The following is a 21,657-nucleotide window of genomic DNA, read 5'->3' on the forward strand; positions in this document are numbered from 1 at the left end:
AGAGGAAACCAGAGCGCCTTGAGGAAACACACATGGTCACAGGGAGAATTCCTTTAGGGCAGCAGCAGGAATTGAACCAGAGTCTCCTGTACTGTAAATTGCTGTGCTAACCACTACGCTACTGTGCTGCCCCATGGTATTAACCATGAGGTCAGTATGATTATGATCATCCGTAGTCTCCTGTGTTCACCTGTTCTCTTATCGGAATGGAGACAGGAGAGGATGCAATCGTTGGAACCTGGAGCAACAATCGGGTGGAAGAAACCAGCAGTTCAAGCAACATGAGTGGGGTGGGGGTGGGGGGGTTGAAAATAATTTTCATCAACTCCTCTCTCCCACCCAACAAATGCTGCTCTATCCACTGAGATTCTCCCCCATCAGATTGTCTGTTGTTTACTCTGTAATATTTCAAAGAACCACATGAGCCTGGTGCTCCCTCACTGAAATTTTGTCATGCTGTGTTTAGAGCAGGGGTTCTGAACCTGGGGTCTGTAGATAGATCCCAGGGGAGTTCGTCAACTTGAATGGGGAAATATTTACGTCTTTATTTTCACTGACCTCTAGCTAAAATTAGGCATTTCCTTCAATTATGAAATTAGGTAACAACATATCTTTGCGAATCAGGATTTTCAATACTTGTAACCATTAAAATTAAAATTGAAATCGATTGGTTGTCCAACGTGATGTGTGTGTTGCTTTGTCAAAGATCACCCCACAGTCTTATGTTCTTATTCAAGCTTCACGCTGATGTGTCTTTAAAAATAAAATTTAATTTGAACATGCCTATTCTTTAAATATATATATATATATATATATATAGTCTTGTTATTTAATGCATTATCAAAGAAGCACATACATTACTATATCACAAATTTGTTGTTTTTAAGCATTTTGATAACTGTATTTCAATATAATTGTTTTTTTTTGGTAATCCTAGGTTTTTTTAATATATTTAAATTCATTATTCTGAGAAGGGGTCCACAGGCTTCACCAGACTGACAAAGGGGTCCATAGGCTTCGCCAGACTGACAAAGGGGCCCATAGACTTCGCCAGACTGACAAAAGGGCCCATAGACTTCGCCAGACTGACAAAGGGGTCCATAGGCTTCACCAGACTGACAAAGGGGCCCATAGGCTTCACCAGACTGACAAAGGGGTCTATAGGCTTCACCAGACTGACAAAGGGGCCCATAGACTTCACCAGACTGACAAAGGGGTCTATAGGCTTCGCCAGACTGACAAAGGGGCCCATAGACTTCACCAGACTGACAAAGGGGTCTATAGGCTTCGCCAGACTGACAAAGGGGCCCATAGACTTCACCAGACTGACAAAGGGGTCCATAGACTTCGCCAGACTGACAAAGGGGTCTATAGACTTCACCAGACTGACAAAGGGGTCTATAGGCTTCACCAGACTGACAAAGGGACCCATAGGCTTCGCCAGACTGACAAAGCGGCCCATAGGCTTCGCCAGACTGACAAAGGGATCTATAGGCTTCACCAGACTGACAAAGTGGCCCATAGGCTTCGCCAGACTGACAAAGGGGTCCATAGGCTTCACCAGACTGACAAAGGGACCCATAGGCTTCGCCAGACTGACAAAGCGGCCCATAGGCTTCGCCAGACTGACAAAGGGATCTATAGGCTTCACCAGACTGACAAAGCGGCCCATAGGCTTCGCCAGACTGACAAAACGGCCCATAGGCTTCGCCAGACTGACAAAGGAGCCCATAGGCTTCACCAGACTGACAAAGGGGTCCATAGGCTTCACCAGACTGACAAAAGGGTCTATAGGCTTCACCAGACTGACAAAGCGGCCCATAGGCTTCGCCAGACTGACAAAGGGGTCCATAGGCTTCGCCGGACTGACAAAGAGGTCCATGCCATAAAAAACAGTTAAGAATCCCTGGTTTAGAGGGTGTATTAGCTACTTATTTACCAAAATATTGAAATACTCTTCAAAAGCAACAGTTGTTTGTTCTTTGAGAACTCACCTAATTGTTATAATATTCAGGGATATCTGTTGATGTTTCCCTGACCTGTGATTGTGTGGCAGTTTTATGGAATCTGAGAATGCCTTTGGATTTGGACTGTTGTCTGCTTGTGTGTTTCAGAGTTGGAATCAGAGTCAGGTTTAATGTCACTGGCAAAAGTCGTGAAATTTGCTGTTTTGCGGCAGCAGGACATTGCAATACAGAATAAAAATCACTATAAATTTCAATAAAATATAAACTGTACTGTAATGTGCAAAAGTCTTTGGTACATATATATAGCTAGGGTGCCTGAGACTTTTGCACAGTACTGTATTTGTTGAAGTGGAGTGGAGAGCGAGTTTGTACATCGAAAAGGAGCAAAAGATGTTGGGAATGGCGAGGGTGGGGCAGCATGGGAGGGATGTGGGACAGGGGGCAGAGGAGGAGTGCCAGGGAGGTTGGCGCAGGTGCAGACACCCAGCCCTGAGACACCAGTCAAGGTGATTTGATTCCAAACAATTAGTTTATTGATCATTACAGAATGTCTCTCTGGTGCTTCCTTCTCCCTCCCCTCTCCCTGCCCCTTTTCCCAGCCATGATTCCCCTCTCCCTGCCCTGTTCCTATTCTCCATCCACCATACAGCCCCATATCAGAATCAGATTTATCATCACTAGCATTTTATGAAATATGTTTTTATTTTTGCGGCAGCAGCAGCAGTGCAGCGCAATACATAAAATTAGTATAGTACTGTGCAAAAGTCTTAAGCAGATATATATAGCTGGGGTACATGAGATTCCTGCACAGTACTGTAGTAATTATATTTATCTAAATTAAATAAGTGCAAAAGTTGAGGGAAAACGTAGTGAGGCAGTGTACATGGGTTCAGTGTCCATTCAGAAATCTGATGGCAGAAGCAAGAAGCTGTTCCTAAAGTGCTGAGTGTGTGTCTTCATTCTCCTGTACCGCCCCCTTGATGGTGTTTCCTAGCAGAGGCACTGGTATACAGATTGGGAGGGATGCATCTTAAGTTCAGATAGAACAGGGGTTCCCAACCTTTTTTATGCCATGGACCAATACCATTAAGCAATGGTTCTGTGGACCCCAGATTGGGAACACCTGAGACAGAAGAAAATATATTTCATTTGCAAGTTGGAAACATGCTAGATGATTCAAGTTGTCCGTTGTGATTTCAAATATCCATGAATGAAATTATTCCAACGGTACTTCCTTCCAGTGTTTCTTGTAAGTTTATCAGTAGCCAACCACCTCAGCCATCTGTCCAAACTTGAATGTTGAGATTAGTTGCTTTCCCGCATGCTGAATTGATGATTTCCTGAAATCTGGGTGAATCTAGATAAAATGCACAGAATTCTGTGCCAGCAGGAACCTTTTCTTGACCAGCAGCCAGATGACTGACCCTTTCCATCTCCAAGCCTTTCCCCCTCTATCAGTTAACATGTTTTTTCAGACTTTCCTGAGCATTCCTTTGTGAGGTGAATCAATCAGCGTGGGGAAAGGCCATTCAGCCCTTACGTCCATCCTGACCAAGATGAATACTCTGAGGTATGCACCCCCGTGCCTAATAGAGTGGCCTCTGACTGCATGTTCGTGGACTTCTGCTGCGGTGGCCCAACTTCTTCAAAGTTTGATGTGTTGTGTGTCCAGAGATGCTCTTCTGCACACCACTGTTGTAACACCGGCTTATTTGAATTCCTGTCAGCTCGAACCAGTCTGGCCAATCTCCTCTGACTTCTCTCATTAGTAAGGCATTTTCACCCACAGAATAACCCTCACTAGATTTTTTTTTGTTTATCACACCATTCTCTGTAAACTCTAGAGAATGTTTTGGGTGAAAATCCCTGGAAGTCAGCAGTTTGTAAGATACTCAAACCACCCTGTCTGGCACCAACAATCACTCCATGGTCAAAGTCACCCTGATCACATTTCTTCCCCATTCTGATGTTTGACCTGAACAACAACTGAACCTCTTGACCATGTCTGCATGTTTTTATGCACTGAGTTGCTGCCACATGATTGGCTGATTAGATAATTGTATTAACAAGTAAGTGTGTGGGTGTACCTAATAAAGTGGCCACTAGGTGTATTCAAGCCAATCCCATTTCCCAGCACCTGTCACGTATCTCTCTAAAGCAGGGATTCCCAACCTTTTTTCATGCCATGGACCAGTACTATAAAGCAAGTGGCCCACTGACCCAAGGCTGGAAACCTCTGTTCTAAACTCCTCCCACTCACAGATTTCTTAAATGTAGCAAACACACCTGCCTCTACCTCTTCCTTCGGCAACTGGATCCAAATATCTACCATCTACTGCGTAAAGCATTGTCCCTCCGGTTGTAATTGTAATTGGATTTGGATTGTTATTTTCTGATGTACTGAGATACAGTGAAAAGCTTGTTGTGCACAATGTTCATACAGATCAAATCACTACACAGTGCATTCAGCTAGAACAGGGAAAACAATAACATATTCAGAATCAGAATCAGGTTTAGTATCACCAGCATGTCATGAAATTTGGTGTATTTGAAGCAGCAGTATAGTGCAATACATTAGTAACAGAAAAAATGTGAATTATAGGAACTATATATATATTAAACAGTTAAATTAAGTTGTACAAAATAGAAATAAAGCCGTGAGGTTGTGTTCATGGGTTCAATGCCCATTCAGAGATCTGATGGAAGAGACGAAGAAGCTATTACTGAATAGTTGAGTGTCCCAGGCGCTTGAACCTCCTTCCTGATGGTAACAATGAGAAGAGGGCACATCCTAGGGTCCTTAATAATGGACGCTGCCTTTTTGAATCATCACTCCTTGAAGATGTCCAGGATACTATGGAAGCTAGTGCCCGTGGTGGAGCTGACTAAGTTCACAACTCTTTCACCTTATTTTAATCCTGTGCAGTAGCCCCAGCCCGCTCAGCCCCCATACCAGATGGTGATGCAGCCAGTTCGAATGTTCTCCACAGTACACCTGTAGATATTTCCAAGTGTCTTTGTTAGCGCACCAAATCTCCCCGGATTCCTAACGAAACAGAGTTGAGGTCATACCTTCTCTGTAGCTATATTGATATGTTGGGTTAAGGTTAGATCCTGGACCCAACATGCAGAATAAAGTGTACAACCACAGAGAAAGTGCAGTACAGGTAGACCGTAAGGTCAAGGGTACATCTTCTCATACTAGGAATCAGTAGAAGCTGTCCTTGAGGCTGCTGGTAAGTGCTTTCGGGCTTTCATGTCTTCTGCTTGATGGTAGAGGAGTGAAGAGAAGATGACCTGGGTGGGTGGGGTCTTTGAAGATACTGATTGCTTTACTGCGCAGGTCAGAAGGACAGACATGAGTACATGACGGGAAAGTTGGCTTCCGTGATGCGCTGAGCTGTGTCAACAACTCTGCAGTTTCTTGTGGTCATGGGCAGAGGGGTTGCCATTGAAAGCCGTGATGCCTCCACATACAATGCTTTTCACAGTGCATCTGTCTTTACACAGCAGGTGACCCCAGCCATTATCAATACTCTTCAGAGATTGTCTGCCTGGCGTCAGTGGTCGCATAACCAGGACTTGTGATATGAACCAGCTGCTCATACGACCATCCACCAACTGTTCTCATGGCTTCACGTGACCCTGATCATGGGGGGCTAAGCAGGTGCTACACCTTGCCCAAGGGTGACCTGCAGGGTAGCAGAGGAAAGGAGCACCTTACACTTCCTTTGATAGAGATGCATCTCCACCCTGCCACCCAAGTTTCAAAGTACATGTAACAAATAAAGCTAATCTTTATTACAACTGAAGAAATAACTGACCAAATAGTTTTGCCGTTCACTCCCTAGTCTGTTTCACAAACTTGCTCTCTACTTTTGAAGTTGGAGGTACAAAGAGGTTGTTTTTCCAGGATTTGTTGTCACACATGGACTAATCTATCCTGTAGTTTCTGTTGAGTAGATACAAGAATTAGATCTGATGGAAAAGAGAGCTGAAGTGCCTGCTTGACAGCATATTATTGGGGACTGCCCTAAACTATTAAAACTTTAAGCTTAATTAACTTTTTAATTATAATAAGATTGCCTGGGATGGTAGCTTTTGTTGGCAAAATGTTGTTTTATTATTATTAATGTTTTTTTTCCTATAGATTTGAGGAAATATTTGACTGAATTCAATATGAAGGATTAAGAATCAACTTCATGTGCCATATACATGTATTAGGAATTTACTGTGGTGTGTTGGTCGGGGCTCAGCATTCAACAAAAATAAGCAACATTGAGTAATTATGAAGAATTATGTAAAAGATAAAGTTAAAATTTAAAAGATGGATATGGAATTAAATGTGCATAAATAAATACCAGCATGTATTTACAATGTAAGCAGCATTATAAAAAGTGTTTTAAAATGTTTACAGTGCATGCAGTGATAGGAGTAATAGACAGAAGGGAGAGAGGAGTTGATCAGATTAACTGCCTGAGGGAAGATACTTTTAAGATGGCGTGAAGATTTTGTTTTTATATAGCACTAACCAGAAAGGAGGTTTTGGAAAAGCCAGTTTGCAGGGTGGGTACGTCTGCAATGATTTTACCCACCTGCGTATTCGTCCTGGACACATGCAAATATATTATAATTGAATATTGTTATATTCTAATCAAATACTATTATATCAAAATCAAATATGTTGTCGATGGAGTTTATGCAGCAAAAGAAAACTTAAAATTTAATAAATGCCATTCAAAGGGAAAAGGGAAAATTAAATTTGTTTTTGAGGGAATATGCTTTTGTTAAGAGGACTGCTGCTATTTTCAAGTTGAAAACTGTATTTTTAAAACATAGATTATCTGCATCATTTTTTTTTCCAAAATCTCAGCTGATTAAGCCTATTGAAAGTACTCTTCAAGACAGTTTGGTTGTGCTCAATTTGTTAGGTTAGCTAAAGTAGTTCAGTTAGGTTAGCTGAAAATTTCTGTTAGGTTACCTAAAAACCTGTTTAATCAGCCTCACTGCTGCACCGATAAATTTACACAAATAAATTAACATATGTTTAACATAACTTCAAAATCAATGTTACATCACACCATCTCCACTAAAGAAGCCAATCTCATCTTTGATTAAGGATCCTATTTGCTCAAACTAAATATTTAGGATTTGGATAAAATAAAACCAATCTTCATTCCCGTTTGTTGGTTTTTACTATTTTCCTTTGAATTATTTTCTGAGCAGGGAAGTAGAGGAACTCTCTAAGATCTATCACTACATTCACATTATTAGGAATATCAAACTTACCCAATTTATGTTCCAAACTAGTGCCTTCAATAGTTTATTTAAACATTGTATACAAAGAATAATTTTGGTACTTGCCACAACTGTAATAATCACTTGACTTTCTGAGGTGAATGCTGAAGAATCAATTCCATTCTTTGGAAAGCTCTAGTGAAAGCAAATTGTGTAAATTTTTAGCTACATTATAAATCTGGTTATTCAGCTTCTTGGCAAATAAGGAACATTCTATTTTATCATCCTCTCTGGGACAATTTTAGACCTAAAGTGGATCATCCAAAATTAATCAATTTTTCTTCATTTGTTCTCCTAAAATTCAAACTTAGTATAAGTCCCAAAGTGGGAAAAGATTAATTTTATTAATGTCATAATTTATTTCAAAAACAAGAACATGACATGATCGAATTGAGTTTGCAATTAGTTCCAATGTCTTGACTGAGAAAGATTTTAAAGTTTGTTAGCTTTCTATTTAAATGTACAAATACCACAATTTTAAAAATACTTTGCAGAATATATATTTGTTAGCCAAGTTGTTCGATTTAAGTTTCTAATTTACTAAGTATGAATTAATTATAATTTCACTGTTTGTATGTGTTAAATGTGATTCTTTGATCGCTTGGGGAAAATAGAAACATCCTTTACAATAAAACTTATTTTAAGCAAAAATCAACATGTTTACGTTATTGTAATTCTTACAATTAACTTTGAAGAATTGGTTCAAATTTTAACAAAATCTGTAAGACTGTGCTTTTTTCTTATAATTGGACAGGAGAAAATTCTTCCAGCTTTTGCTACCAGTACAAATATTCCAATATATCATTAGACTGTAAGAAGTTATTAACACTCTACATATTAACATTCAGCTGTGGAAAGAAAAACTGAAGCTGATTTTGAACAACTTTCAACATGAAAATTATGCAATAATTTGAACTTTGTTAAATATATATTTTCTTACAAATCTTTCTAGTTGATTTAGTTGTATTCGAACCTAACGTGTAAAGCAAAACACGGAAGATAGTAAGTCTTCACGGTAGTAGTAAAAGTTATTTAACATTTTAGTAACTGTACTTTCAATACCGACTGCAGACACATCTTATGCAACTTTTCCTTGTTAATGTGCATAAGCCTGATTTGAATACCAGCTTCTGACCCTATGAATCCGACATTCAAATTTGCTCTTTAAGTTCAAACTATTTCTCTACTTTCAGAAACAATTAACATTTTGCCAGTGAAACCTTGTCTTTATGTAAGTGGTAGAGAAATTAGTTTGAGAAATGTGCCTATGTATTTGAAGTAAATGTTGACTCAATAATAGATTTGCAAACAGTGAGAGTAAAGTTGACGGGGAAATTCCTGACTCAAATATGTACTTGCAAGGAAGAGGAATGTTGCAGCCGGTACAATTGCTGACTCAATGGCATGTGTGCAAAAATAAAAGAAAACAGAAGGAATATGAGCGTTCGGCCCCAGGGGCGTGCCCGCAGATAGATGCCAAGGTGCGCACATTAACACCATGCCCCGATCACCATTCGTGCGGCAGCCCAGGGCTGCACGTGCTCCGGAGCGCGGCCTGGCGCTGACGTCAGGCGCACGCCGATTGGTTGGCGGCTCCCGGAGCGCCGGTATCCAATTGCAGCGTCCCGCGGTTGGCCGGGAGGAGGGAGCGAGGGTGGGGAGGAGTGGTGGACGTCAGGGTTGCTGGGTGACGGCTGCGCGAGGGCGTTGCGCCGCCCACCCTCTCTTTCCCCGGGCTCCTGTCAATCAAGCGAGAGGACAGGCTTGCGGGCGGTCTGCGTGCAGAGGGAGCTCCCAGCGAACTTAAACGCACATACATACATATACCCAACTCTCACAGGCATGGAACTACTCTGCATGGAGACTACCCCTAAAATCCAGCGAGCCTATCCCGACCAAACCCTCCTCAACGACCAACGAGTCCTCCAAAACCTCCTGTTCACCGAGGACAGATACATCCCCAGGATTTCTTATTTCGAATGTGTCCAGAAAGAAATCAAACCATACATGAGAAAAATGGTGTCATTTTGGATGCTGGAGGTAAAGAGGAATGTTATGCTGCATCAGTGTCCTGTATGCATCAATATTAACATGTGATTATCTTAAGAGCGTTGCAAAAGTACTTGCGGAGGGCTGCAAGGGGGTGCATATCGGTGTCATGCATTTAATTTTATTTTTTCCGAAGTTATTTTTAAAAATTTGCTTCTGAACGCATGTTGGGAATGACTCCGCTTTTCAGTAATGACTGCGTGCATGTTTAGGAAGCGTTTGCAAGTGCAAATAATTTCTTAGGATCGAATGCGAAATTATGCTGAATTTTTAAAGTATTTTTTCCAAAATTTATAGGAACTTATGATGGCTGATAAACAACATGCTGTCGCCATGTTGACTCGACTTCAAAAACTTTTTTGCTTTTCTCGATTGCGTCTATCAAGCGTCGCTTCGCTTTATTATTACGAAAAGCTTGCGATTACTGTGTTATTAATGTATATTAAAAGTTTGTTGGACTTTTACTGTCTCTAAAACTGTCCTTTGGATTGTGTCTGCCGTATCTTAACCCCTGGGCTCTTCATGGTTGGTGCAGAGAGCGAGTTAGACCACCCAAAATTCTGACATTATACCTTAAATTTTCTCTGTTTAGCAAAGGAATTAATTGTCACTCTCTGACCCCAGTCAAACTTCAGGATTTCTTGTTTATTTACATGTGAAAATGATCGCTGTCGGTGCAATTATGTAATTTTCACGATTTTTTGAAACTTTATTTCGAACAAAAGGTAACTGCTGGCAGCCACGCGTTATTTTTTTATTTAATTTAATTTTAATATTTTAAAAAATACGCAATCGCCCGGAGTCGAAGGAGACTACTGTGCATGAATGTTAAATCGTGAAAAAAATGTGAATTTAATGTAGATTGTTGCATGAGCAGAAGATCGGGGGGGGGGGGAGTGATGATTTTTTTTGACCGGGTTTACAAATTGTTGGGGTGAGTTACATTTGCAATAGTTAACTGTGTGCATATAACATCGTGAGAAGGTCGTTTTAAGTGATGACCCCACTTTTATCGTCGTTTTGTTTTGCATATTTTAGGTTTGTGAAGAGCAGAAATGTGAAGAGGAAGTCTTTCTGTTGGCCGTGAATTATCTGGATAGATTTCTATCTTCGGTTCCCACTCGAAAATGTCATCTCCAGCTGCTAGGGGCAGTCTGCATGTTTTTAGCGTCAAAACTGAAAGAGACGATCCCACTGACAGCTGAGAAACTCTGTATTTACACAGACAATTCAGTCACCCCCGAAGACCTCCTGGTAAATTCACCAATATTTCAGCCTTTTGACGCGTCGTTTTTTTTTCCCCTTTGCACTTTCAAGAGACGAAATTCTATTGCATTGCCGTGTTTGGGGGCTAGACCGGGTCACAGAGATCTCTCTTCTCTAAACATTTTGTTCTTTCAAACTTTTTTTTTCCGCGTTCAGATGCACGGGAACTGCGAGTGTTTAACTCGGATGTCAGAGGTGGAAAGTCCTCCAAGAGGAAAGAAAAGGAGACTCACATAGGTTGAGTAATTAGAGCTGGGATGATTGCGGTTATCGATCACAACCGTGCAAGGCTCACACCCGTGACTAGGCGTTTGGTGCCATCTAGTGCAAAGTTGCAAAGCTAGAGTCCCGATAAGTGCTCTCACTTGCGCATTGCGCTTCAGACCTTGCAATTAATAATTAGTTTTATCTTTATTCCTTAACAGTGAAATCTAATCCATTCAGCGTGCAAAATGCATTGAATATTGAATCAAATATTCGCCTTTTATAATACAATTATTTTAGTGCACGAGATGACCAAATTGTTACAGATTAAGTGTTTGAGGCTTATTTTAATGCATATTTTAATGTAAGGAATGGTTAAAAAAAAATTACGTGGTGTATTCCAATTTGAGGCAGTCACTCCGAGTATGATTTGAGTTTTTGTAGAGGATTCGGAGAATATAATAGGATTTTTTTTTTGTTTGTTTGTTTGTTTAATCTGTCTGGGGATTGCATTCTTAAGAGTTAACCAAGCAACTCTGTGCATGGTTGCATAGGATTTGATTGTCGACAGTGGCCATTCTGAACTCCCACTGGCAAACCATTTCAGCAGCCCCCGCCTCTCCCTCATTCCCCCACGAACCTGTCTGTCCTCTGCCAGGGTGAGACTAGAGGAATTGCCCCTTGCACTCCATTTGGGTAGTTTCCAGCTGTGAATGCTGGGCTGTAGATTACTCAGGTGGAAGATGGGGAGCCGTTCTGCCAGTCTATATCTGGCCTCAAACTGGCCAAAGACGGACAGGTCCGTGTGGGAGTGAAGGGAGGGGAAGGAGGGGTGCTAGAATGGTCTGCAAGTGGGAACTTAAGATGACCATTGTGAACTAGCAGACCCTGCTGCCATGCAGAGATGTTTATTAATGTAATCCTCAAACATTAAACTAAAAAACTTCTTTGAATCCAGTGGACTGTACAAACTTTAATTGCTAAAAGCCAAATTATACTCAATCACCTCAAATTGAAATAAATTTCGGGTAATCAGTTCCCCTCAAGGTGATCAACCGAGACCCTATTGAATACTCCCTTCCCCCCCCCCCAAACCACCCATCTCCTGCCCCCCCTACCCTATTAGTCAGGTCCTTCCCCACCCCCCCCCCCCCAACCTGAGCCCACGTACCCATCACCCACACACTCAATTCTCTGGCTCCTCTCTCCCCTTCCTGTTCACAGCTGCCCACCATCTTTCCCTGGCCTGATTCCTCTCACCACCTTCCTGTCCAATCAACTCCCACAATCTGCAGTCAAGCATCACCTCCACCTACCACCTCCCAGCCTCCGTCACTCTCTCCGCCCCTTCCTTCCTCCCTCCCAGCTGACTCCACCTGCCAATCAGCCCCTCCTGACCTGGATCCACCAATCGTTTGCCAGTTCCTGACTAACCCTGCCCCTCCCCAACTTGTTGACTCCTCCCCTTACACTCTTGGCCCTGGGATGGATGGGGACCCAAACCGTTAAGAGCCTCTGCCTCTGCAGATGCTGCCTGACCTTTTGAGTTGTTCCAGCTAATTACTATTTACTGTCTGGTTCAGCATCCAGCATACTGTTGTGGTTTCTGGGTTAGAAGCACTATGCAGATCTTTTCATCATCCAGTTTCCTTCAGAGCATAACATTCTTGCTGCCTTCCATCTTTTTAAAATGCTTGTTTTTTTTTTTGGGGGGGGGTGGTTTGTTATTATGGTTGCACCTTTAACATAGAACTGTACAACAACTCCCCTTTAACAAACAAGATGCCACATTGAACTAAATCCCTTCTGCCTGCCCCTGGTCCAATTCCCTCCATGTTCATGTGCCTGTCTGAAATGCTGGAGGAACTCAGCGGGTCAGGCAGCATTCAGAGGTTGGTGAAGCCCTACCATAGATGCAGCCTGACCTGCTGAATTCCTCCGACATTTTGTGAGCGTTTCAAGGGGCTTTTAGATCAGCACATGAATTCAACAGGTCAGGCAGCATCTTTGGCAGGGGTCCCCAACCTTTTGTTTTATATATACCATTAAGCAAAGGGTCTATGGACCCCAGGTTGGGATCCCTTGATTGATGTTTTGGGCCGAGACCCTTCATCAGTAACATCAGGGTTTCGACCTGAAATGCTGACTGTTAATTCCCCTCCATTGATACTGCCTGAGTTTCTCTGGCATTTTGTGTGTATTGCTCTGGATTTCCAGCATCTCCTGTTTATCCAATCTGTTTTGAGGACCACCGGCAGTGTGTTCCAGATTCTCATCACTCTGTCAAAAAAAAGCCTTGACCCACATATCTCTTAAACTACCCTGCGCTCACATTTAAACTTAACCCTTCGATTCACAGGTTCTGCTCTGGGGAGGAAACATTCTGACTGTGTGCTTGACATAATTTCGTAAACTTCTCTTGGGTTTCCCCTCAGCCTTCACTCCAGAGAATATCTTGTCTAAGTTCTGACACAGTCAAGCAGTTTTTGGAGCAACAACCAATCTGCTGGAGGAGCACACCAGGTCGTGCAGCATCTGTGGGAGGGAAGGGTTTGCTGACACTTCTGGTTGAAGCCCTGCCTGGTGGCGGACGAAACGCTGACAAGTTGGTGGGTGTGAATTTGATTGCAGTATTTGAGAAAAGTGCATGGATGGGATGGAGAGAGGGGGGGTGTGATGCTTCTGATGTTGAGTTTCGACCTGAATTGTCAGCAGTTCCTCTTCTACCACAGATGCTGCCCGACCTGCTGAGTTTCTCAAGCGTATCATTTGCAGTCCAGATTCCAGCATCAGCAGTCTCTTGTGTCTCTGCAAGAAACTTTGGAGCAGTTTTAAAATTCTGATACAACTGAGGATGCTGGAACTCCAGAGCAACACACACAAAGTGGTGTTGTGGTTACAGTACAGGCGACCCGTGTTCAATTCCCGCCGCTGCCTGTAAGGAGCTTGTACGTTCTCCCCACAACTGCTTGGGTATCCTCCAGATGATCTGGTTTCCTCCCACAGTCCAAAGATGTACTGGTTGGCAGGTTAATTGGTCGTTGTAAGTTGTCCTATGATCAGGCCAGGGTTACATTGAGGGTTTGCTGCGTGGCATGGCTCAAAGGGCCAAACGAGCCTGGAATAAAGAGTCGATGTTTTAGGCCGCGGCTGGACAGGAAGGTAAGAAGGAGCCAGAATACGAAGATAGGGCGAGGGAAAGGAGTTCAAGCTGGCAGGTGAGTGGTGAGAGGGGAGGAAAATGAAGTAAGAAACTGGGAGGTGAGAGCTGGATAAGGTAAAGGGCTGAAGAAAAGAGGATCTGATAGGAGAGGTGCATGGACCATGGAAGGAGGGAGGTGCGGAGAAGAGGGGGAATGGAAAAGGAGATGAGGAGTGGGGGTGGGAACTATAATGTGTGACATATTGACACTTGAAGCCAGGTATTGAGACGATGGGTGTGTTCCTCGGAGCAGAAATGTGTGAAGCTGTTACGCAGGCACAAGGCTTGGCTCTTGGGTCTGCTCAACATCTGATCTTAATCTCTCTCCAAGATTCCCTTAATCCGCAACTCCCGTAAAATAAATTTCATTATAAATTTATTTCTAATGAAATAAATAAATAAATCCGAATTTCAAAAATTCACAACACTTTAAGCGAAGTTCCTCCTCATCAGTTTTGCACGTAATACCTTCTTGCAAGTCTGCCACATGCCCCCGCCACCCCGATCTTTGTAATCCTGATTCCTGACCCTCCAAGTCTTGGAGCAGCTAGTAGAGTGGACCCATGATAGTCCATGGCTCCACAAGGACGCGGGCTCGCATCTGCCTGAGCTTACTGGTGCCGCAGCATGCACTGGATGCTGTGTAGCAGTAAGTGTGCGGTTGTGATGCGGCATTCCCTGCATCCTGATTAGTCCTGCGTGTTTCCAACTTTGGATAAAATTCTAAATCTGTGCAGTTGTTCCATCGATACATGTTTTCTCGATATGCTAGGGAGTAAAAACAAAAAATGTAGGGTTCTGCATCGCTGGTAAGTAATGACTAAAACAAAAGTCTGCTCCGATAATTCTGACTTCTGCAAGATTTCTTGAGATGTCCTACACAAAATCAGCCGTAGATTTCATAGACTTGTAGAGTTAAAGAGAACTACTGCACAGAAACAGGCCCTTCAGCCCATCTAGACCTGGCTGTACTTGTTCTTCTGGTCCCAATGACCTGCACCTACATACCACTCCCATCCAAGTACTTTGGCAAAGCTCTCTTAAATGTTGAAAAATGAAACCCACATCCACCATTTCTGCTTATTCCACACCAGCAGTATCCTCTGAGTGAGAAATTTCGCCCTCATGTTCCCCTTAAACATTTCACCTTTCACCTTTAACCCATGACCTCTGCTAGTCTTACCCGACCCCAGTGGGGAAAGCATGTTTGCATTTACCCCTATCTATTCCCCTCATAAGTTAACACAATGACTTGTGGCCTTCTCAGGAGAGGCTGTAGAATGTTCTGTGGTATTTAGAAGAATGAAGGTGAACTAATTCAAATATAGATCAAAAGGGGGCTTGGAGGCGTAGTGTAAGAGAATGCAGAATCGGGTTTATTTTCACTGATGTGACGTGAAAACTTACTGTGCAAAAATAGAAAAATTACTATAAAGTACAATAACTAGTAACTAGTCCCAGGGTAAATGATGAATAAACTCTTTTCAAGCTTCTAGCCAGGTTACAATCGATACTTGCACCCGGTTGGAAGCCCGAGAAGAGTTTATTTGTGGTACAAGAGTGTTCATGAACTGTTCAGAAATTTGATAGCCAGGGGGAAGAAGTTGTTCCTTAAACATTCACAGGTTCCCGTACCTCCTCCCTGATGTTAATATTGAGAGGTGGGCATGTCCCAGATGTTCGTGACAAAAGTGGTCGGAGGGAGAACTTGCAAACTGCACACCTATACTCAGTGCCCACTTTATCAGGTACACCTGTACACCTGCTTGTTAAAGCAAATATATAATCAGCCAATCATCTGGCAGCAGCTCGGTGCATAAAAGCATGCAGACATGGTCAAGAGGTTCAGACCAAACATCAGAATGGGGAAGAAATGTGATCTGAGTGACTATGGTCGCTGGTGCCAGATGGGCTGGTTTGAGTATTTCCCAAACTGCTGATGATCTGGGATTTTCTCACGTAAGTCTCTAGAGCTTACAAAGAATGATGTGCAAAGCAAAAAGCATCCCATGAGCACAGTTCAAGAAACTTGTGCCTAGGCTGCCCGCAAGTGTCACTGTGCTTACAGCGCAAACAGCTTCTTTGGGCGGCTTTCATCTAAATCATATTGAAATGTTAAATATTTATGATGAAATGTTTTTTTTTTAATATTCTGAGTGGCTTGGGGCTGCCTTGGAATTGGTAGGATATAAGTTGAGGCCCTGAATTTGACTGCTCCAGATCCTGTATCAAGTGAAGAAAGTTAATGGCATGTTGGCCTTCATAACAAGGGGAATTGAGTGTAGGAGCAAAGAGGTCCTTCTGCAGTTGTACAGGGCCCTGGTGAGACCACACCTGGAGTACTGTGTTCAGTTTTGGTCTCCAAGTTTGAGGAAGGACATACTTGCTATTGAGGGAGTGCAGCGTAGGTTCACGAGGTTAATTCCCGGAATGGCAGGACTGTCATATGTTGAAAGATTGGAGCAACTGGGCTTGTATACACTGGAATTTAGAAGGACGAGAGAGGATCTGATTGAAACATATAAGATTATTAAGGGATTGGACATACTAGAGGCAGGAAACATGTTCCCGATGTTGGGGGAGTCCAGAACCAGAGGCCACAGTTTAAGAATAAGGGGTAGGCCATTTAAAACAGAGTTCAGGAAAAACTTTTCACCCAGAGTTGTGGATCTATGGAATGCTGTGCCTCAGAAGGCAGTGGAGGCCAATTCTCTGGATGCTTTCAAGAAAGAGTTAGATAGAGCTCTTAAAGATAGCAGAGTCAAGGGATATGGGGAGAGGGCAGGAATGTGGTACTGATTGTGGATGATCAGCCATGATCACATTGAATGGCGGTGCTGGCTCGAAGGACCGAATGGCCTACTCCTGCACCTATTGTCTATTGAATCTCAACCTTTGTCCAATACTTGTGAAGTATGATAAAGGACTGCGCTGTGAAGCTGCACGTCTTTATGGATCAGGTCGTGATCTGAAAGTTTAAAACATCGCATGACACAGTTGTGAGCAACACAACCTCTCTTTTTTTCACAGCTGCAGGAACCAACCATCACTCTGTGAGCAGGAAAATTTACGCAGCCTGAAAACTGTGTGGCAGTTTAATAAAATATATAAAAAAGAAAATTCCAGCTGTACAGGAGCATTTCAGTTGCTTGGAGTAGGGGTTCTTAACTTTTTTATGCCATGGACCAATAAACTTAAGAAAAAAGGTCCACGGACCCCAGGTTAGGAACCCCTGACTTCGAGGCAACGGTGGTTGAGGGAGCAGCTGGGATTCTCTTGAACACAAGAGATTCTGATGAAAGGTCCAAAACGTTGATGGCTTTCTCCCCTCCAGAGACGCTGAGTTCCTCCAACATTCAGTGTGGTACTCTCCTGATCCAGCTACCATTCATCCCTCAGCTGAAGTGGTTCACCTTGAGGTGAGCCGAGTGTGGAGTCATTGTTCTCTTAAAGAGTTAGCGTAGAAGAGATTAGGGTTGAATTTCTTGCAATTTTAAGGTAAATGATTTTTAATTAAAGCTTTCAAGATATTAAGGGGAGCTAATGGTGGTCATTGAAAGGCCTAGATAGGGTATATGTGGAGAGGATGTTTCCTATTTCGGGTGAGCAGCACCAGAGGGCACAGACTCAGAACAGAAGGACATCCCTTTAGAACAGAGATGAGGAAGAATTCCTTTACCCAGAGGAAGGTGAATCTGGAATTCATTGCTTCAGATGGCCGAGGAGGCCGTCCCTGGGTATATTTAAGGCAGAGGTTGATAGATTCTTGATGAGTCAGGGCATGAAGGGATACAGGGAGAAGGCAGGAGATCGGAGCTGAGAGGGAAATGGATCAGCCATGATGAAATGGCAGAGCAGACTCGATGGGCCAAATGGCCTAATTCGACTCCTGTGTCTTAGGGTCTAAATGCCCCATTTGCATCAGTGGCCAACGCAATTCGAGAATAGTGCTGAGGGCAGCCCGCAAGTGTCACCCCCCCCCCCCAAAACACACAGTCAAGGGGAGAAGGTGCAAACTCCTTGCAGGTAGCAGCAGGAATTGGTACTGTAACGCATTCCGCTACTGTACCACTCCTTCATCTGCCTAATGTGTAATATTGCGTATTAGAACTAAAATTGGGAAATACTGTTAACAGCTTGCAAATAGTGAGACACTGTAAATTCCACAAAATTGGTTTATTATATCTTGTATCACCAAGTCCCTCTCTGCCATGTACCTGTCCAAGGATGCTATTGTACTTGACCACTATTGAGAAATAAGTATCTGTGTCAACTCTGGCAACTCAACTCGTACGTGGAAGAATTTGCCCCTCGGGTCCCTTTCCAAGTCTTCCTCCTCTACTAAACTTTTGCTCCCTAGTTTTGGGCTTCCTTACTCTGTGGAAAAGACCTGATTGTCCCTCAGTGGTTCATCTCGCACTGTTTCGAGCAAGTTGATGTGAGGTAAAAGCGAACGAAGGGAAGTTTGGGGAAGGTTTGGTCAGAACAACAGTTAGAAGGGTGCAGATTGCAATGCTACGACCAGTGAGAGCTACAAGGACAGGCGGATCTTGCTAACAGACCACAATGGGTGGGAGCAGTAGATGAAAAACAGTTGAAGACGAGGTGAGAGTCTTAAAGGGGACTAGCATATCGACAAACCCAATCCTAACAAACCATGCAGGATCTTAGCATTTATTCTGTGTTTACGTACTGCCCGTTACACCGCTGGCATTGAGGGCGGCAATGAAGGTCCTCCATCTCTGGTGGTGATCAGGGTTTCTTTCCTTGTGTCGGTTGCTTCCCCTCTTTTCGCTACTGTCAGTCATGCAAGTCCCAGGTGGAGACCATCACACGCAGATGTGGAAGGATTCCTCATTGCTGTTTCTGTAACAATTTTGCTTTACCAGTCAGGGTTGTTCGCCCTGAGCTGAACCCACGAACCTGGAGGACCGGTGGACCACCCTTAGTCTGGCCTCTACCCTTTGACCTGTCCGGCATGGGTGACCCCACCAAGAGCCAAAGCATAAAGCCCTGACTTCAGCCATCGTAGTTCTCTGGGTCATTCAGGCACACAAGCCTCCAAACCCAACGACAAGGTTGTGGTCCTCTTGGAGGGCAGCCGTGTTTGAAGAGTACATAACATTTAAAGATATTAGTTTTATTTGTCACATGCATCAAAGCATAAAATGTATTGTGTCAACGGCCAACACAGTCCGAGGATGTGCTGGGGGCAGCCCGTGCATGTCACTACACTAACGATGCTGACATAGCACACCCACAACTCACTAAGCCTAACCCTAACCCATACGTCTTGGGGGTTTTGGAAGCAGAACACCCAGACGCTGGGAGAACGGGCATACCTCCTTACAGACAAAGGTTAGAATCAAGCCCGATCATACCGCTGGCACTGCAGAATGTTGCGGAGACCGTTAACGCAGTGGTGCTGTGCGTCAGACCTCAAGCTTTGCTCTGTGAGTGGCTTGTGGATTTGTGAAGCAATGCCCCATATATCTGTGTGACGATCGTTCTCAGAACTTGCCATGCTAACGTGTCAGTTTGGTTTTGCTCAGTAAAGCTCCTGGGAGTCTTGGCAAAGCAGAAATATAAGTGAGTTTCTCAGTATGCAGAAGTGCATCAGCCTCGCCACGACTCCTGACCATTGAACTTTGCAGCTCTTCAGTTGGTGGACTAGCTTGGATGTCAGTGGCTTTGAGTTCTCTATCTGTGGCTCTTGAAATGTGTAAGAGGTAATCTGTATAGCCTTTATCCTTTCATAAATCTGCAACCTGTTCTTGGTATTTTTAGTCATTTTAAAAGTTGGTTTTGCAAGCCAGTGTATGGCAGGATTTCCCACGTTCGGTCTGAATGAGACTTGGTATGACTGCTCCTGTTGTTGTACATCACCAGATGCTTCTGAACCTGGCATCACGTTCAGATTCATGCCGAATGTAAATTTAACCTTGACTGAAAAGTACTTCTTGTTACATTCTGTCCTCCCTCCCTCATAGAGCACTGTATTCATTACAACCTTTCATCCCGTCTACACCACCTTTCCCCCCAGTTCGTCCTAGTTCCACGCTTGCCCCTCATTCAGGACACTCATCCCATGTCACAACACATATTGTCCTTGAGGTGTTGGTGGTCTTTAGTCCCCCTTGTCCCTCAGGGGAAACCCTGGAACCCTTCCTTCCCACCATGTCCTGAGGCTGACTAAGCTCCTTTCTCAACAGGACAGGTTCCCTGTGTCCAGTGTAGTTGGACAGCAAGGCTCACCGTGAGTCAGTGCTGTGATACAAAGGAGTCCACAACACAAAAGTAAGCACGGTGTCTGGGTGGTTTAGTAGCGGAGTGCTTAGCCTAATGCTTAGTTCCCCAGACTGGACTAATGATCGGGGTTGTAAGTTTGATTCCCTGTGGGCAAAGGGAATGTATATTCAGTAGATTAAACATAGAATATTTTTTTACCATCTTCTTTGTGACAGTAAGGTGTTTGAGTCTGAACTGTCCTCCACGTTATCTTTCCTTTGTTCTGAAGGAACCCTGTAAAGGGGCAGCTCAGTGCCTCCTATAGGTAGTACTGGCAGTGATGGTAAATCGATTTATTCTTGCCACACATACCCAGGTACAGTGCAAGAACTTGTCTTGCATACCATCAGAGTCATGTTTATCATCAGTTGACACGTGAAATTTGTTTTGTGGCAGTGGTGCAGTGGAATACACAAAAAAGTTACGATATGAATAAGCAGTGTGGCATGGTAACCTAGTGGTTAGCACGATGCTTAACAGTACAGGCAACCTGGGTTCAGTTCCCATCACTGCCTGTAAGGAAGCTTGTACATTCTCCTGGTGACCGCATGGGTTTCCTCTGGGTGCTCCAGTTTCCTCCCACATCCAAAGATGTGCCGGTTGGTAGGTTAATTGTTCATTGTAAATTATCCTGTGATCAGGTTAGGATTAAAATTGGGCAATTGCTGGGAAGGGCCTGATCTGTGGTGTATCTCAAAAATAATTTTTTTAACGGGTAGCGTTCATGGGTTTGGGGTCTGTTCAGAAACCTATGGTGAAAGGGAAGAAGCAGTTCCTCAAACTTGGTGAACACGCATCTTGGGGCTCCTGTACCTCCTCTCTGATAGTAGTAATGAGAAGAGGGCCTTAATAATGGATGCCACCTTTTTGAGGCATTGCTCATTGAAGATGTCCTCACTGCTGAGGTGGCTAGTGCCCATGATGGAGCCAGCTGTATTTCCAGCCCTCTGCACATAGAACATTTGGTTGAATCGGTTTATTGGTGTCTCACGTACTGAGGTTCAGTGAAAAGCTCGCCTTGAATACTGTCCGTACGGATCAATTTGTTGCATCAGTGCGTTGAGGTGGTACAAGGTGAAACAGTAACAGAGTGCAGAATGAAGTGTTGCAAAGTGGAGTGCAGGTAGACAGCGAGGGGTGAGGGCCACGGCAGGGCAGAGGTGAGAAGACTATTTTATCACATGAAGGATCTCTTCTAAAACTGATGCTCATCTTGGCCAGTCACCTCTGTAGTTCCCAGGACATCTTCAAGGAGCAATGCCTCAAAAAGGTGATATCTTATCAGTAAGGGCCCCCATCACCCAGGGCATGCCCTTTTCTCATTGCTACCATCGGAAAGGAGGCACAGGAGCCTGAATCAACAATTCAGAAGCAGCGTTATCC

General features: G+C 43.6%; 1 protein-coding gene across 2 annotated transcripts in view; it reads left to right on the forward strand.

The window, feature by feature from the left end:
• Window positions 1-21,657, forward strand: part of LOC132380998 (G1/S-specific cyclin-D2-like) — a 133,827-nt gene that overhangs the window by 79,938 nt on the left and 32,232 nt on the right. The window contains exons 1-2 of one of the 2 annotated variants that reach the window (XM_059950054.1): window positions 9,080-9,305; window positions 10,353-10,568. In XM_059950054.1, coding sequence (XP_059806037.1) covers window positions 9,108-9,305; window positions 10,353-10,568 — 414 coding nt within the window. In that variant the 5' untranslated portion in view covers window positions 9,080-9,107. Of the gene's footprint in view, window positions 1-9,079; window positions 9,306-10,352; window positions 10,569-21,657 lie in introns of those variants that run through there. The other variant, XM_059950055.1, reaches the window with a different exon arrangement.

The sequence above is a fragment of the Hypanus sabinus genome, chromosome 25, assembly GCF_030144855.1.
Source record: "Hypanus sabinus isolate sHypSab1 chromosome 25, sHypSab1.hap1, whole genome shotgun sequence".
Taxonomy (NCBI): domain Eukaryota; kingdom Metazoa; phylum Chordata; class Chondrichthyes; order Myliobatiformes; family Dasyatidae; genus Hypanus; species Hypanus sabinus.